Source organism: Agelaius phoeniceus, chromosome 24, assembly GCF_051311805.1.
Source record: "Agelaius phoeniceus isolate bAgePho1 chromosome 24, bAgePho1.hap1, whole genome shotgun sequence".
Lineage (NCBI taxonomy): Eukaryota > Metazoa > Chordata > Aves > Passeriformes > Icteridae > Agelaius > Agelaius phoeniceus.
This window is the reverse complement of record NC_135288.1, coordinates 7,061,609-7,079,929: the sequence shown is the minus strand read 5'-3', so window position 1 is coordinate 7,079,929 and position 18,321 is coordinate 7,061,609. Positions and strand designations below refer to the sequence as shown.

The 18,321-nt window shown below is 43.2% G+C and overlaps 1 protein-coding gene across 1 annotated transcript in view; it reads left to right on the top strand.

Moving 5' to 3' along the window:
• The window catches only part of PEX14 (peroxisomal biogenesis factor 14), a 67,015-nt gene extending 49,465 nt beyond the window's left edge, over nt 1-17,550 (top strand). The window contains exons 4-9 of the mRNA XM_054647956.2: nt 2,748-2,870; nt 8,982-9,067; nt 9,687-9,789; nt 11,031-11,128; nt 14,213-14,304; nt 15,702-17,550. Coding sequence (XP_054503931.2) covers nt 2,748-2,870; nt 8,982-9,067; nt 9,687-9,789; nt 11,031-11,128; nt 14,213-14,304; nt 15,702-16,164 — 965 coding nt within the window. The 3' untranslated portion in view covers nt 16,165-17,550. The remainder of the gene's footprint in view (nt 1-2,747; nt 2,871-8,981; nt 9,068-9,686; nt 9,790-11,030; nt 11,129-14,212; nt 14,305-15,701) is intronic.
• The last annotated feature ends 771 nt before the right edge of the window (nt 17,551-18,321 follow it).

Genomic DNA, 18,321 nt, shown 5'->3' with positions numbered 1-18,321 from the left:
AGTCTTCAAACTTCTTGTACAAAAGAGCTCTTTAATACAGCACCCAAGGTGCAGGCACCAAGAGCTGCTTGTGATGATGCATTCCATTCTCTGGCTTGCTCTGTTGCTGTGTTTGACTACAATTTACAGAGGCTGACTGATGCCTGCAAATTGAGTGGCAGCAGTGACAATCAAAAAACAGGGTCAGCAAGAGCCTTTGAGTGCAAAACCGTCAGGGGTGCTGGATTATTCAAATCAACACCCTGAAGCCTGAAAAGGAATTTTTAAAACTTTGTGAAAATTATGACTAATTCTTTGCAATGGCTGTGGTACTGTAGAGGAGTGAGAAGGCTGGCTGGGGGAAGGGAGCAGGTTTGCATTCTGTGGGGCTCTGAAGACGGTTTCCGTGCATCCTTCTCCTCAGCTCAGTCCTTGCTCAGTACCCTCTGCGGTTAGATTATTCCTTGCAGATAGCAATCAACTGGAAGGAAGTGTGTGTCTAATTTGCATGAGATTATTTAAAACAAAAAAAAGGTCTGCATTAGTCAGGGTGATGGTAAACAACGCAAAGAGATGCCTTTTATAATATAGCCGTGGCTCAGCTTTCAAAGCCAAATATAATTCACTTACAATTGGCAGTTTCCTTTATTGTTCCTTTTAACCTTTTGCTTTCTGCATGGACTTGATCTTACTGCAGCCGCAGAACAACAGAAATGTTTGTTTTCCAAAGTGTTGGAAAGTGGATTTAGAGCAATTCCACTGTTAGCTGAGGTGATTTTCTTGAGATACCTGTTTGGGAGCTGTACTAGACACAAAGCCCCAGTTTTTGTGACACTGCTTTTGCATCCAAGGGCAGTGGTATTATTTTTGGGTTGCCAATTTCCTGCTAGATTAGAACAATGAATGAACATGGATACTTTTTCATGTAGTGCAGTGATAGGACTGTGATAAAATAAAGCAAGATGAGATATTGGAACAGATGACACTTAGATCTGGCTTTGAAATTCACACTTTTGTATGTAATTAATACATCCAAGTTGAATAATTTGGGCATGGAAAATTCATACTGTGTGCATATATAGGTGGTGAATTTGAAAAAAAAATCATTCCAAAGGGAAATGTGGTTAAGTTAGCTATAATTGCCTGAGGAGAGCCTTAGAATATCTGGTCCATTTTTGTTACTGTGTGTGAGAAATGATCAGCATGAAGGCAGGTGTATTTCTGAGTGCAGAGATGACTTGTCATTACTGAGTGTCCACCGTGCAGACTTATTCCATATATATGCTTAAGGAATCAGCTCCAGGACTCCCTTGATCTTGAGGCCAAGATCACAATGCCTTAAAAGCATCTTGTCCAGAGGAAAGAGGTTTTCCAGGTAATCCCAGTCTTCTCCTCTGATATTCAAGAAGGGATGTAGTTGTGATGTTCATCTCTCTGTAATATTAAAAAGCTAGGTTTTTTAAAGTATTAAGTTCAGGAATTTCATCTACCAGCAGTGCTTTATGGATCTCAAGCAGGGGTGATTGAGAGAAAGTATTTCCCTATTTTTTTCCCAATGCTGTCCCGTTCATTCGATTTTCCTCATTTTGCTCAGTCCCTTCAAGAATCATGTGAGAATCAAGTAGTCTGCCTCTTATTTTATCAATCTCTTTCCTTAAATCCATATTCTCACTTCCCTCTTTCTGAGTGCTTTTGCATGCCCTGGATGGATGGTGAAAGGTCCTGAATCCCCTCACATGTTCCTCATAGCAGGGACACTGGGTTTTTATGTGCTTCTGTGCAGGAGAGTAAATGCTACACAGCTGTCCAGCTCTCGCTTCATGATTGCCATCTGAGTACTAAATTCTTTTTCTGAGGATGTTTTCTCTTGTTGGAAAAAATAATCCAGCTGTGCTTCCTTCTTCAGAGATGCTGGTCATGGTGAATCCTTTAGCTGCTTTTCTTTTCCCCCTTGTTGGCCAAATAGTTTCCATATGTTGTGGCCAATTACAGATGGTCATCGTGGCATTTCCTGATGGCAGGAGTCACTGCAGCAACATGTACCATGTGTGCAGTGTTACTCCAGCTCTGTGTGAAATGAAAACCAGACTGCCCTGGGGCAATCTAATCATGCACCAATGGGCCGGGGCAATGCTCAGCTGAAAGTTGGGCTTGGCCTTGTTTTGATCTGTTTTGTTATAGTTTTATTTCCTCCTTACATTCTGTGTCCCATTCATACTAATCACAGTCAGTCCCGATTTTTTTTCTTTTTATTTCTGCATTTGTCATAAAATAAAGCAAATTATTCCCGTCTTCGGAAACGATCTAGACTAATTAGTCGTCTAACCCAATAATTAGTTTTTTGTTTCCCTGTCTGTTTTCATGCATTATTGTTAGTTTTTTCCCCTCTTTTTTTTTTTACACCATTACAGATTAAAATGAGCCACATTTGCAGTTGATGGTATCTTTTTTTCGGGGGAAGAATGGAGAATTGCAATAGAAAGCTACTTCAAAAGCAGCAATAAACTCAAGGATAAATTAAGGAAATTGAATGAGCCACATTTGGAAGCAGCGTTGAGGCTAATATTCTGTCGCTTAAGGTTAAATTGCAACAGAGAAAGAGAGAGGGAGACATTCCAGTGAATCCAAAATTGGGGAGGCATTACTGCTCAAGTCAGTGCCAAAATTCTTTGCAGCTTGAAAGGGTTCTGCCTGGCTTGAGAATTTAATTATGTGTGCATAAAGTGGGTAAAGGTGCTAAACTGATTTCATTTCCTCTGCTCCCCCAGGCCTGACAGATGAAGAAATCGACCTGGCTTTCCAGCAGTCGGGCACGAGCACGGATGAGCCACAGTCCCCAGGTCCTGCCACACACCCGGTGCCAGCTCAGCCTCCTCACCCCGTGGTCTACAGTAAGTGCCACTTTGAAAAATACCTGCTCCCAGTTGCTTTCTGCTGTGATTCCTGCAGCCATTCACAGATTCCTGTGCTGCATCCTGGATTTCAGTTCAATTGATGACATAGTTTTTGTCAGAATCAGACACCAAATGTTATTTGAATGCACTTGGTGGTTGCTGATGCCTGTGACAAGATCATGTTACACAAGGAAAATGAGATACAAATGATCACTGTCTACAAACAAATGTCATCCATACCAGCCTGTGACACCTCTTGACCTGAAGGTGGAAAGTCAATGCAAATTAGATTCTGACACACTGTAAGGACATCAGAAAAGCACTTTGTCAACACGGGACTCAGCCTCCCCTTCTCAAACTTGGAAAACTTTTCTCTCTGATCTTAAATAATCCGAGGTGACAGCGGAAATTCTGTGTAGACTATGTGGATATGACTGTATGATTTTTGTGTACAAAATAGACTCTCAAAGAAATTGTAGCATCCCAACATAATCTGTGTAGACTCAAAATTTACATATATATTTGCATTTTAAAACAAACCTCGCAAAAAAGTATCTAAGCTCCAAACAATAAAAACCAAAGTACACACCATTAAAAATCCATCAAAAGAAGCTGTTCAGCTCACATGTGTGTCTGGTAGTTTGAAAATCACTTCACTTACCTGCCAAGTATAAAGAATAGGATTTTGTTGCTGCTCTTAAACAGCTCTATGGCAGATATTGACTGATGTAACACTCCACTTAGAGCTGTGTATTAGTTTATGGCACAGGTTTGCTATTGCTGGAGACAATACTAGATTACTTTTGGAGATTTTAGCTGCTCTGATCTGGCACAGTTTGAGACAAAAAACTTTTGTGACAATAGTGGGCTCAGAACCGGAATATTTCTGGCTGTTGTATTGTTTGTGCTCGTGAGCTCTAGGGCTGAATTCTGCCTCCTGGGCTAATTCCTGTCTGCTGTAGTCCACAGAAAATGCCAGGAAAGCAAAATCTGCTGTCAGGCTGTAGAAGCAGGGCCAGATCCCTCTTGGTGCTGTCCATTGCTCATTCAGATAACTCTTACTACATCCTAGTACTGGAAGAGTTAATTTTCCCTTATTTCAGTGTTCCACTAGTATGAGTAGAGCAGGGAAGAAGCATGCAGTTCAGCCTGGGAAACACCGTCATCACTGTTAACCCTGGCAGCTTTATCACTCTTTGGTTGTTTTCCTTTTGCTATTTTGGGTTTCCTCAAAGCAGCAGCTCCCATTTTCTTCTTGCTAGGTAAGAATCTTAACTAAAATTTCAACATCAGAATGTTCCCAGTAACAGCTTGAAAGAGAATTTTGAAAGTATGAGTCTGTAATGCTTGGAAATCAAAGGTGACTAAAAATACCACCAAATAAAAGCCTTCACAGAGATTCTGATTGCAAACTTGTGCTGTAGCTTTGTGATCTGGTTGGTGCTTTTTAAATAATTTGAACCCAGAGCTTTTCCCTGGGAGGCAGTCCTTTTCAGCAGCCCCCAGATTTAGGGAAGGGGTGACAATCAATTCATTAGGTATTGTTCCTTCCCACTCTAGCCATTGGTAGTAGACCTTCGATTTAAGCTTAACTTCTAAATGGATCCATAAAATGAATAAATAGCTGGACATACATGGTATTTGTTCCACCAAAATACTTGTTTTGATTACTAGATTGATTTGATTACACAGTTCTCACCTGTGCCCTGTTCTAGTTCTTGACTGGTGTAGTCCTGGTGGGTGTTAATGATGGATCCATCTTTGTTGTCTTCCGATTAAGTGCTTTCCATGGTAGCAGAACTGCAAAAGGAATATGTGTATTTTTCTAGGCCTGTTGGATAAGACTGTGCAGTGGCTCAGTGCTCCTTCAAGGTGTGTTGTTTGCTGTAGGTTATTTTATCAGTTGGATGCTAATCCTGTAATGAATACTCCTGAATTGCTCCAAATCTGCTTCAGGACAGTTTTTTCTGTGATAGTTACTAAGCCAGTTTATCTTTCAGTCTTGTCAGGGGCTGCCATGTACAGAGGAAGATAGATGCTACTTCTCCTGTCTATCTGTTATGCTTATCATCTCACAGAGTGCTTGTGACACTGAGCTGGAATGCTGCTGGAGTAGAAGTTTGAAAGAATATCTGAATGACCAGGGGGACAGAGAGGCTGCTCAGTCCCTACATTGACTTGGTGATGGCAACAACTCATGTTGAAGAGCTTACATTGAAAAAGACTGCAAGCTGTATTTGCCTTCCCCAAAGAAGACATTGAGTTTCTTGTGAAGCAGCATCTGATCTGCTAGAGTTTAGGTCTTCAAGACCTGAACCACTTTGTGTTTGATATCTTTGCTTCTTTTGAAGGTTTTTTGTTTTGAGTAGTTCTGACACCTCTACGCAAAATGCAGAGTGAGGAGGGTTTTGTGCTGAAAACAGAGGCTTGTGTTTTAAGAAATCTAATTTCTCTCTGCACCCTCTTCCCACAAGGTGTTGCTGCTTCATATTTAAAAATTACACTGGACCTGTGGGTTACCAGTACAGAAGTTCAGGATGGTTCAGAACCTTCTCAGGCATTTCTTCAGCAGGAATGAAGCAACAGCCAAGCTGATGATGCCAGTAATGCAGGTGTGAGATGCCCACTCCTGTGAGTCACAGCAATAAATCCTGGGTACCCCTTTTGAATTTGCTTCCTTGATCTCCTGCTGTTGCCACCACAGTTTGTTCTATTTCTTAAATTCATACCACTTAAATACTTCCTTTTGTACAATTGAACTTAATGTTCTAATGTTTTACTGGAAGTATCTGTAATTTTTATACATACTTCCTAATTCTTGAAGAGTTAACAAGAGAAAAATGCACTTGTAAGCCATCAGAGTGGCATAGGTTTTGTATGCTGAACCCCTTCTGGTTGAAGAGAAAGTATAAAAACTTCTTTGGGGAAGAGACAATAATTAAATTTCTAGTATTTTAGGTCAATACCATCTCTATCACTTCTCCTCTTGTTCTGGAGGAGTAATTCCTTCTCTCCAGTTTGTACTTTTGCCAAGAGGTGTCAAAACTGCTTTAAAAAAAAGCTTAAAGAAAGCTCGAATTTGATTAATATAGAGAAACAAGACTTTGCCTGACTGATAATAAAACTGATAAATGACATTTGAATTACTTGTAGCAGTAATTTATTACATAAAATATCTTTTATTTGACATGCGATTAGTTGCTGGAAGCATCACTCAATCTGACTAGTTTAAACATGCTCTACAATGAACCCCCAGTAAAAAACCAGGGCTGTCTGCTATTGGTGTTATGAAATACACTAATCCAGCAGTGAGGACAAAAATCTGACTTTAAATATTTAAATGATTAATTTGTTGTTTGTGTTTTTGGTTTTTTTTACCTTTCTAACCCATATAATTACAAGCAAACTCAGGGGAGTTTCTGAGCAAGGTGTGCAAAGCTGCCTGTTTATCATCCAGGTATTGTCTGTGTTGTTCCCCATGGTATTTATGGGCTCCATTTATGGGGGTTTGTGCAGATTTTACACCTGCTTAAAAATCAGCTCCAGTGACTTTTTTCTTGACATTTGGATTTTCTTTTCCCATCCTTGTGTCTTCATTATGTGGCAGTCTGTGGAATACAGGCTGTTTCCTTGTACAATTAAACTAGAATCCAAACTCTTCTTTTTTTTTTTCTTTTATTTCCCCAACACCTTTCCATCGATTCGCTGTTTTCTTTTGGAAGATCACATCAGTTTCTACAGTTTTAAATCTGGATACTAGTGAAGCTCACCTTAAGTTGGATGCACATGGCCTAATTAGCTGCTGTTAGGAAAGTTAATTCTTAGGTGAATGGGGATCTTAAAAATAGTGTTTATTCTGGAAATGCAATTTACAGTGACTGCTGGGGAAATTAAATATACTTAGCAAAACCACAGATTTATATCTGGAGAAAACATCTGTGTCTCTTCCATTTGACTTTTGAAGGTCTCTGGTTTGTTACTTCTGCAGTGTCTAAAGTAACTGGGCTGTCAGTGCTTTTTCACTTTATCTGAGTTTTATTTGTTTTACAAGTGGAGAAATTGAGGATATCCAAACAGTCAGTGTGAGCATGGAGCTTAAAATGAAGAAACCCCCAAGTCTCTCTTCATGCTTTAGATTAGATAATTGCAGAGAAAAATAAAGGTTGGGTGTGGAATTTAGGCAGAGCTGTGACATTCTTGGTAACATTGTGAAGTTGCTGTGGTCAGTGCAGAGCCTTTACTGCATCCCTCACTTGCTCAGTTCTTCTCTCCACCCCCTGCACTTTTTTTTTTTTTTTTTTGTCACAAGACAGATTTCACACATCTCTAAAATGAGTAAAATGGCATTTCAGCTTCTTGTCTTTATAGACTCTCTGAACTTTAGGAAAGATCATTCTGGTCCCTTTTCATTAATAATGAAAACCAGGGGGCAATAAAATGTTCTTAGCTCAAGCATTATAGGAATGGAGGGAGAGATGAGTGAGGTGAAAGGGCAGAGTAGATGGATTCCTACAGGTGTGTCTCCTTCCTGCTCGGAGGTCAGTGGAGCTGGGAGGGTTTGGGACAGCCCATCAAGGACAGCCATGGGCAGGATTCACAGAGCCCTGAGATAATTAACCCTGCACAACAGCAGCTCAGCCTGGCACACATTGTGTTGTCATAAAAGGGTATTTTTAGTCAGAAGTTCAGGGGAGAGAACTGGACAACCAAGAGACTTCAGATACCAGAGTGACAGTGGGGGCACAGCACAGAGGGGAGAGATGGCTGGGGTTCACAGCAAGATTAGCAAGAGATCATTTTAAATCCTGACATGTACACAGCCAGTTACTGCAGCTTAGCTGACGTGTGTTAACTCATTAAGTTAAAAAGTTATGATAATTTGATCATGTGCCTAAGCTCCAAAACTGCAACTGCAGCAACCCAAAATACTCCTGGTGACACTATTCACCAGTTCTGACAGAGATGCCTTAATTTGTTCAGATTTCTAGCCAGAGGATAATTTCAGCTAAAATGTAGCAAGAAGCTCTGAGAGCCAGTGTTTGGGAGTCAGACCCAGATACTCGAGACCCTGAGTGCTGGGATTAGGGGTAACTTTTGGAATGAAATGCCTGTAGAAGAATTCAGCAGCAAGCAAAAGCAGAAAGGAGACCAGAGGCACCCATTTCAGCCAGTTAAGCCTCCTAAACTGAGACTTTGGAGAACATAATGCATTTATGAGACATTGTAGTCACATGTAGATTTGGAGACCACACCGGTCTCCCACCTCACAGTTCTGCCCACATCCTGCCACTGCACTTTAGGCAGATCGTTCTGCATCCTCTTTATTATTAAAGCAAACCGGGGGCAGTGCAGGGTTGGTTCAGTGAACTGTGAGGGAGGTGACAGGACAAGTCTGCTGGAAAACTACAGGGATCTTCTGATCTTGCTGAAGGAGCAGGGCACACCATATCTTTGCTTTCCTCTGTGGAGCCTCTAGGCTTCTGTGCACAATTGTGTGTTAAATATATCAAGCTTTTATCTACTTCTTTACCTCTCTGTAGATACTTAATTGCATATTTTCTCTCTGCTCTTTATGTGTGCTTTGGTCCTTATTTGTGATTTAAGCTCGAAAGACACTGGATCCTTCCTCATTGAAATGGTCCATAATTGCTGACACAGTTTTCATAAACCCATTTATTGCCCTGATAGATTTCTCTTCTTTCTTGAAACACTCCCTTCCTTCCTTCCTTTCTCCTGCACTCTTTTGGGTCTCTGGTTCTGTCCCCATTTTCAAAAATTATGATACTGGAGAACAATATCCAGGTAAGGAGTTAACCTTAGCTATTAGCAGCCCCAGAGACACTTACCTGGGTTCAGAGTGCCTTCTACAAGGAAAGAGTAGGGCCAAACAGCTTGATGGACCCTCTTTAATTGCTGCTGTGATTTTTCTCCCTGTGACACTGCAAGGCCAGAGTCAATACCAGAGGTCTGGCCAGCTGTTTAACTGTCCTCAGCCAAAGGCCTGCACACTGTGTGTTAATCATTACTCTTTTCTCTGATAAAATGGATGTACAAAAATGTTGTCACCTGCAGTTCTGACTATGATTATGTCTTGATTCTGAACTTTAGGTCCCCCTGGCTCCAGATGGCGAGATTACGGGGCTTTGGCTATCATAATGGCAGGAATTGCCTTTGGATTCCACCAGCTCTACAAGGTAATAGGTCCCTTGCTACTCCCACACTGTGCTCTTAGAGAAACATGTTATGCTGCTTGTGTCCAAATGCTGATGTTGGTTCCAAGCCAGTGAAACATCTCTGTTCTCACTGGCACTGCCATTGGTATATTTGAGAAATGTAGACACTTCACATGGAAATGCAGAGTCAAAATGTGGCGAGCAAACAAAACTAGCTTTTAGCTGTGGATCTCAAACTACTAGCAATAAGGTAATTTCCACTGCTTATTCTCTGGTTGAAGCATATTCTGTTCCTAGGATGCAGCTGCAGAAGGTTCCATGGTAGCTAGAGGAGAGTTGGGACCTTTTATGTCCAGCCCAGCCTCTTCAGGGGCAGAATGAGGCAGATTTCATGGCTGTGTCCAGACTTAGGAACTGGTTTTCAGTACCCTGACAAATGTAACCACAAAACTCTTCTTTTCCAACTTCTTTTAGCACTTGCTGTAGAGGGAATTTCTTTTCTCAGCCAGATGTGTGGATAAATGATCGCTGTGATAAAGGCTGAGATTTAGGGGAGTGGGATTTGAGGATGTTTCAGGTAGATTAGAAATAGTGCTTTGCACATCGCTGTTTCCTGAAAAAGTTTTTGTACTCCATGCAGAAATACCTGGTCCCTCTCATCATGGGAGGCAAAGAAGACAGGAAACAACTTCAGAGGATTGAGTCAAACATTTCTGAGATGAGTGGCAGTGTGACACAGACAGGTAAAGATTAATGACTCCATCAATTCACCCCTCAAAGCTTTTCTCCCTGTATCCTCCATTCTGCCAAGACCCCCACCCTTTTCTTTCCCTCCATCTCCACTTTATGTGGTGACTTCATTTATCTGCTCTGAGAATCTGTTCACATTTGCAAATGAAGCCGCCGTCATTTCGGTTTAATTTGAAATTGCTTGTTTACTGTCGGCACGGCCTCAATTAATTATGTTTTTACGGAAAGGCTCCCAACCTCAGAATATTAATAAGGGGAATAAAATGACAGCCTTTCGGAGGGCTGTAAAGTTCATTTTTAATTTCTGCTTCTCTGATGTTTTCAGGGGCTTTTTTTTTTGGTGGTTTCTCCCCACCTTCCATCTGAAAATCCGAGGAAGGGTCAGGAGAGTCTGTAATTACTGTGCCTCTCTGACCCTAGCCACCTTCTATGTTATTGACTCTATAGGGTGTCTGTTCATTACCCGAGGCCCTAATGATGGTCTGTTACCTGTCACACCAATAGAGTTTTTAATTTTATTTATTTTATCAGCTTGTTTACTCCCTGTAAGCTTTGGATAAAGTGCCAAAGTAGAAAAAGTTCTACAGCTGGGGTCCAGCAGAAGTTCTTCAGTGTTTGTTGGGGTGTAGGAATACAGGGTGCTCTCTTGAAATAACAGGGGAAAAGTGCAAAGTATATTCAGCTGGGATGAAAAAACTGTGATTTTCAGCAGTAAGTTTATAAAAATATTGGGGTTGAAGGAACTAGTAGGTTGAGAATGGGAGGATGCTAATTACACTTTTCATTGAAGGGTGAGAAGAAAAGCATCTTTCATTTCTCATGATACCCTAAGGTCAACCCTGAGAGCAGCCTCTTCCCAGACTGGAGTTAGCCCCAGTGTTTGCCTGCAAGAGCCCCGAGATAGATAAATGATACAAACATTGTGTAAGTTCAGGGAGATGTACAAATCATAAACCAATATAATTAAAAGGGAGAGGTTTTAGACGGATATACTGTGGGCTATAGACATCTATACAATGGAAAGATAAACTAGAAATACTGGAGGTTAGATGCAGTGCAGGTAGATTACCCGTAGTGCAAATAAATCATATGGATTAAAGTGAGCAGGCGGACATAGATAAATTAAATATAGTAGGAATAGAGGCATCTTTGTAGCTAGACAGCAGGAAAGGCGTGGGTGAGTGTGTGTATGTGGATGTATCTCAGTTTAACTCTTCTGCTTTTTCCCTTGCAGTGACTCAGTTACAGACAACCTTAGCAGCTGTCCAGGAGCTGCTGATCCAGCAGCAACAGAAAATCCAAGAGCTCACCCAAGAACTGGCTGCTTCTAAGGTACCAACTTCACCTTTAGAGCATTGTCAGTTTTGGAGCGTGCGTGGCTTCTCTGGTGGGCACATGGAAAGCTCCTATTGGGGTCACAGCCCAGCCATCAGCTCTGCCATATCCCCAAACAGTTTCTCTGCATGTGACTTCTTCGTGGGTGATGTGGTCAGAGCACTGGATATGAGAAGGGTACTCACAGAAATACATCTGATTTTGGAGAGGGCTTTACTGTTTTGGATGAAGCTCGTGTGTCTGAGGCCTCAGGTCTGTTCTCAGCTCTGTATCTTCTGTGCTGCATTTGGGATGAAATTATTGTGGAGTTAGTCCACTGACCAAAAGAGACAAAGACAGTGGTGCAGAGAATATTTTTGTGTATGTAATTTTACATGTTTGTATTTCTCCTGTATTTTGTACGTCCTGTTGAGCCAAACATACACTTGAAAGACTGTATTTAATCCACTTGTTCAGATCCAGATAATAGCCAAACATTCTTACTATTTGGCTCTTGTTTCAATGATTTTGGTCAGCTGAGTGTAACAGGTGGCCCCATTACAACCCTGTTAATGACACACAGTGACCCATTCTCCTTGACTCTTGACTTGACCTTGGCAATAAAACCATCAATTCTGACTAGTTTGTGTTGTTACATGTGTAAATAAAATAACCACTTTTAACCAAAATTGATTTTCTTTCTGGCAGTGAGAATTAGTGCTTTACTCCTTGGCCCAAGCATTCTATCAGACAGAAACTGTTGATGTGTGAGGCAGGGTGAATGTGAAGCAGTCACATGGAGATGAAGTCTTCCTTTGACTCACAAACTTGGATGGTTCAAGGCCAGGATTGTTCACAGTTATCTTGTTGTGTTCTCTGTACAGGGAGAGTTTTCTGTCAAATTCTTTAGGCACTGTTACAGCCCTTTACCTGTAGCAGGAACAGTTGTCTTCTCCCTTAGCAGACTTTAATCTGATGCAGATCCTTTGATGGTGTGTAACTGGTGGGCCACAGCTGACTCTGTGCTGTGCACACTGTACAGGAGGAATCCCTCAGTGGCACAGCTGTAAATGCAACCATGAAAGCCAGTTTATGGTCACAACACTCTGCTTCAATTTTCCTTGGGAACTGTGGCCTGACAGTGGCCTGGAGCCAGTCCGGAAATTGGAAAACTGTTTTCAGGTCTTAAGTGTTAAGATTAAGAACACATGTTGAGCTTTAAGAAGGAAAAAGGCCATAAGTCTTGGTGGTTTAGAGAGTCTTGAAGAAGTTTTCCTTCCCCCCTCTCTACCCCCTGCACTGAAATGGTAGCACACATTGTTATGATATCTAAACCTCATGTGTACAAAGAAAAACTTGGGCAACCCCACAAACCAAAGAATAAAAGCTGTGTTTTCTCAGCTGTAATGTAAGTTTTTATATCTGCTTTTCAAACTCCTACTGGCATGCTGTAAAAAATTAAAAAGAGGGACTTTAAGTAATTAAAAAACCTACATAAAAATTCAAGGCTTGAATTTTCTACAACTGTTTTTAAAGAGACTGGCTAAAAAGCCCCAGATGTCAGATTTTATTTCTAAATCCTAGGCATCTGGCACCATATGTGTTTTGGAAATTTGAGTCCTTTGCAGGCCAGTGAGTGGAAATCACTCCCTTGTTAATGTGCTGCTGTAGCTTTCAAGGTCTTAGAAAGCCAGAACAGTGGCTCCTGGATTCTTGCTGTCTGAGGGCTGGGAGTGTGAATCCTGAGGGAATGCATCTGTGTAAAACACAGCTACTCCAGCCTGAGCCTCTCCCAGCCCTTTGGGTTTGAAGCCCAGAAGTCACTGTGAGCAGTGCTGGCTGCAGGGTTACTCTGCAGTAGCTCAAGTCTGTTTAAGAACAAGCAGTTCTGGCTACATCTAGTGGGAATTGCTGAGGAAAAGTTTTTAATTGTTCCAATTCTGGCTTCCTTTGGTGATGAATTCATTAGAACTATCTCTGCAGTGATACTCACCAATATGTTTGTTCCTAATGCCTTTTAGCAGAAATGACTGTGGGGTGTGCCAGGCATGAGTATTCTGTGGTCTCATGGCTGCAGGATGGAGCAAAAGGATGGGTAACCATAGATCATGATCTGTGCTTAGAAAACTCCCATTTCCCAAGTTCCCAAAAGGGTTAAAAGAAAGAGTGCCAAAAGTATTATCTGCAGCATGTTATCCTCAGTTACTCACTCTAATTTCTGCCTGATATCCTGTGGCAATTCTGATGCAATTCTGACAGCAGCTGTACCAGGCTTCCATGAGTTACTTATCCCCACAAAACTGCACTCATTGCCTTGAAATATCCAAGAGACAGTGCCTAGTCCAGCTGCTTCTGGAGGTATGACCTGGGAACTCAAGCATAGACCCAATTCTTCATCAAGGGAAAATGTTTGCAACTTCAAGTATGTATTAATCAGCCCACCTCTAAATGCCAGACTGTAGATGATGGATTCTTTCTTTCATGGTTTAGGAGAAATGAGCAAATGGTTTTAAAACAGTTGTTGATATATAATATTCAAATCTGTTGCCTCAGCTAAGTTCAGTCACATGAAGGAGTAAAGGACCTGATTCAGTGCAACTCCCACTGCTGTTCAGGATCCTAGTTCTAGTTCTTCTCTAGAAATCATTCAGTAGGTCAGTGCCAAATGATTTGTCTCTCTATGTATTGTTATGCTGGTGGAAAACCTCCAGTGTTGGCCCAGCTGTGCCTGAATTCTCACAAATGCTGGCCTCCTGAAAAGAGAAATGTCCCCTTGAGATGCTTTAGCAATGGTTGTGCATGGGAGGCAGGACTGGAGACAAGATGAATTAGTCTCCCAAACACAAAGCAAATGTTGAATAGTCTTGGCACCTTGAGACAATTATTATTTCTGGTCATCGTGGGGATCTGTTCAAGTACTTCTTAGTGTGGAAGTTGTTTTGCTCAGATCTGAGAGATTTGAAGTGATGGAGCTTATGTATGTTATCCACTGCACTGGAAATTCCCACATGGGAGCAGAAGAACAGCATAGGAAAATGTGACATTGCTGAACTATCTTGCAGTTCAGATATTGATCTTTATGTCTTGCTTTTCATGTTCTAGGCCACAACTTCCACCAATTGGATTCTGGAGTCACAGAATATTAATGAATTGAAATCTGAGATCTACTCTTTAAAAGGACTTCTCCTGAACCGGTATGGATGCAATGTGTGAGCAGAATGTTGTGGGGGAAGTGCTGCTTTCTGGGATTCCCTCAGTCATGGAGAGGAAAGGCATTTCCAACAGGAACTGCCTCTACATCCTGTTCCTGCTATTTTAATAAGACCATTTTGCACTCCACTATCACTTTCTGTTTGCAGGTCTCAAAATGCTTTTCAAACTGGCCTTAAATCACAGAGTCCTTAGGGTATTGATAAGATTTTTCCTTTTTGTTTGCACTTCCCCCAGTCAGGATGCCTCTTGTCTAGTTTGAGGAATTGACGGCATCTGCACCTGTATTCTGTTTATAAAGTCACTTCTGGGTGCAGTTCAGCTGCCTTGCTCATGGTCAGGGCATAGCCAGGATGAAAAGAATCGTGCCACAGCAGAGCACTCCCAGAGGATGGGGTGAGCTCAGCCCAGTGGCTGCTGGGGGCAGCAGGGGAGGTGAGAGCAGCTCCTGTCCCACTTCAGTCTCAGGGAGGGCAGTGCTGAGTGTGAGCACTGGGTGCCAGAGAGCAGCCAGCTTTCCCCTGCTCTGCTCTTGTTGATGGCACTTGCCAGCTCCCCTGAGGGGCATGAGGACCCCCTGGCACACAGCAGACCTTCCTCTGACACATCTGCAAACTCCCACAGGCAAGGATGCATGGGAGTGCTACATCAGACATGCTTTTGTGCTTTGCCCTTCATGATGGATGACTCTCTGAGGGCACCAGTGCTCCCCTTGCACTTAGATTTGTCCTGTTTGGCACATGGGATCTGCTGTTAGGGCATTGGCCTGCTAGTATCATATCCTTAAAATCCACCTGGAAAGGACTTGGGGCCAGCTTTCCAGCTGGTGCAAGCTGGTATGATTCCATTCAAGTTAGAGGAGCTGAACCAGTTTGTGGCAGCCAGGGCCTGGCCCAAACATGTCAAGTGCATGCTGGGACTGGGAGAAAGGCTCTGGATTGCAGTGAGCCAGAATGCAACAATGGTGTATCACAGTGAGGTGAGAGCCAGGTGGTGAAATTCCCTGGCTCAGGCACCTGGTGTGTCTGACTTCTTCCTCCAGTGGGAATTTTTCTGTACCAATTAATTAGTGATTGTCTTAAAAAGGGACACCCATGTCTTTTCACAGGCAGCATTCCTGAGTGCTAGCTTACTTGGTGAAATTGGCCAAATCAGATCATTTCAGTGCTTCGGACTGCCCAGCTGGGATATTTTCCTTGTGTACAGGCTCGATTGCTGAGTGCTTGTAAAGCACTTTAAGAATCTCTCTGGAGAAGTGAAGTGGCCTTGGTTTTGCTCATTTATGGCAAAGAGACTTGCAGTTTCAGTCTTGCTGAAACCCCTCAGTATTTATAACAAAAGCCCCTTTCTTTCCTTTTCTTTCCCTCTTGCCCTCCCCAAGGAGGCAGTTCCCTCCCTCCCCTTCAGCTCCTAAGATCCCGTCCTGGCAGATCCCGGTGAAGCCAAGCTCACCCTCCAACCCCGTGGTTGCCAACCACAACAGCAGCAGTGACATCTCACCGGTCAGCAACGAGTCCACCACGTCCTCCCCAGTGAAGGAGAACCACAGCCCCGAGGGCTCCAAGGTCAGCTGCCACCTGCTCAGCCCCGAGGAGGCCACCAAGGCCATCGACGTCACCAGCCAGGTGCGCATGGAGGTGCAGGGGGAGGAGGAGAAACGGGAAACCAAAAGGAACGATGAGGAGGAAGAGGACGATGAGGATGATGATGTTAGCCATGTGGATGAGGAGGAATGTCTGGGTGTCCAGACTGAGGACCGGCGAGGAGGGGATGGTCAGATCAATGAGCAGGTGGAAAAGCTACGAAGACCTGAGGGGGCCAGCAACGAGAACGAGATTGACTAAGACACCCTGGCTGCTGCTGCTGCTGCTGCTGCACATCTCCCCCGGCCTGCTGCACTGTCCCCAGTGCCTCTCCCATTTCATGGAGAGAAAAGCTACCATTCCCTGCAGTGATTCCCCCCTTGATTGACCTTGAGCAGGGTCGTGATTGCTCGGTGATCAACGCTATTGCCCTGTTTCACCACAGGGCTTTGCAGTCTTGCAGTGGCTCCTTCTCGCCCTTCTTCCTGTGAGCTGGGGTCACTGCTGGGCTGCCAGACCGATGGCCTTACCATGCACCACAGCTGCAGAATACGCCCTCTTACAGAAGCATTGGCCTCTTGCTGCATCCTAGAGCCCTTCTATCCAATTTCAGAAACCAGTCTGTCCTGAGCTCCTTGATTTCGCAAGCCTTTAATCCCACATAAGGCCCAAACCAGTTCTCTGTTTCCCAAAATAACCCTGTTTTATTTCTCAAACCAATTGATACTCTGTTGCAAAAAAAACCAACCCAACCAACCAAAAAATCCCCGCCAGAATATTTTAACCTCAAATTCCTCACCTGATCTCAGTCTGGGCTCTTCCAAGCTTTATGCCAAGCCTCAAATTGCTGAAACTACCTAGCATGTAAAAACACTAAATTTCTGTGGGGTCCAAAGATTGGTATTTCCACTCCACATCTTACATTCATCGGAGTGGCCTGTTGGTAGGGACAAGTCCAGGTGTCATAGCCACAGTGAAATCCATGAGAACAGGTGGTTTTGTTGGTGATTGCTCCCCAGTAAAAGGCTTTAGAAGAAGCTGATTCTGTTCATCCCAGTTATTACCCTTCCTCCTCCAAAGACAGGGAGCTCACATCAATTTTTGACATCTTCTATTTTATTTATAGCTGCCCTGAATGAATGAATGAATGAATGAACAAACGGATGGGGTGAAATCAGATGCTGAAATAGTTGGTTAATTCTGAATATTTGCAATGGTTTTTAGCCTTTTTTTCTCCCTAAATGAGAAGAAAAATGATCATAAATGGTACCTCTCCAGTGACAGACACTTGCTTCAGCAAAGCATTCTCTCTAGCAGAGAGAACAGCTCCAGTTCTGAGGTTTAACCACTGGCCCTTCTTGCCCAGTCCAGCCTTTTTTTTTTTTTGCCCCGTTGGGCCGTACACAAACCAGTGAATTTTAAACCTCTGGCAGTTTGCAGCATTGTGTTTGCAGCTGGTGAAGTGGTGGTGTCCAATGATCCTATTCACTGCATCAGAGCATCTTAGCAGAGCAATTCTTGTAACAACTGAGTCTCACTGTCCTCACCAAGCAAGTGTGCTCGTCTGTGTGATCATGTATAGATTTCAAATATAAAATATGATTGTATATAATTGTAATAAATATGAGTTACCACTATTTAACACCAGGTTATTACTGGATTACTGTGGCTCTTTATTTTTGGGAGAAATACGCATGTAGGGTGGTCAAGGGAGGGGAAAGGGAGGGTTACAGAAATCTGGTCCTTCTAAAATGTTTTCCATAGGACATTTGTGGTTGTTTTTCTGACTGCTCCTAGGCAGTATCAGCAGGAGGCAGTGGTGTGGGTGCAGTGTAAGGTGCAGTGCACACAGCTCCAGGAGCCTGGTGCAGAGGCTGGGGTGGAGGTACCCCAGGGCTGCAGGGCAGTTCCTCTGTGCCTCTGCTCCCAGCAGGAGGCTCTGCAGGGTCTGGAATGAAGCTCCCCCTGCTCCTTCCACCGGCAGCAGGAGGTGCTGAAGGGAGCCTGTGAGATATCCCATGGCCCCTCAGTGTTATCTCCAGGAGGGAATGCTGGGCTGGATCCCATGACTGCTCTAACCCTGCCATCCCAGGCCAGAAGCCACCGAAGGAGATGGTGTGCAGCAAGTAAATTGTAGCTACTACAGTCCCATCATTGTTCAACAGCAGGATTTGGCTCCCTTCTGAAAAATGAGGGATTTACTTGATTCCCAAGTATTTGGGTGTCTGGTACACAGTGACATTTTCCTGCTCGGGGGAGTGAAAGGGACCTTCATATTACTGTATTTAGACCTGCTGCTGGATGTGATGATTTCTCATGCCTTAAATGGACGAATATCTTCCCCAGGAGTGAGTGAGTGTGTGTGTGTCTCTCTCTCCCTCTCAGTCTCTCTCTCCACTGTTTAACGTTCACAAAGAA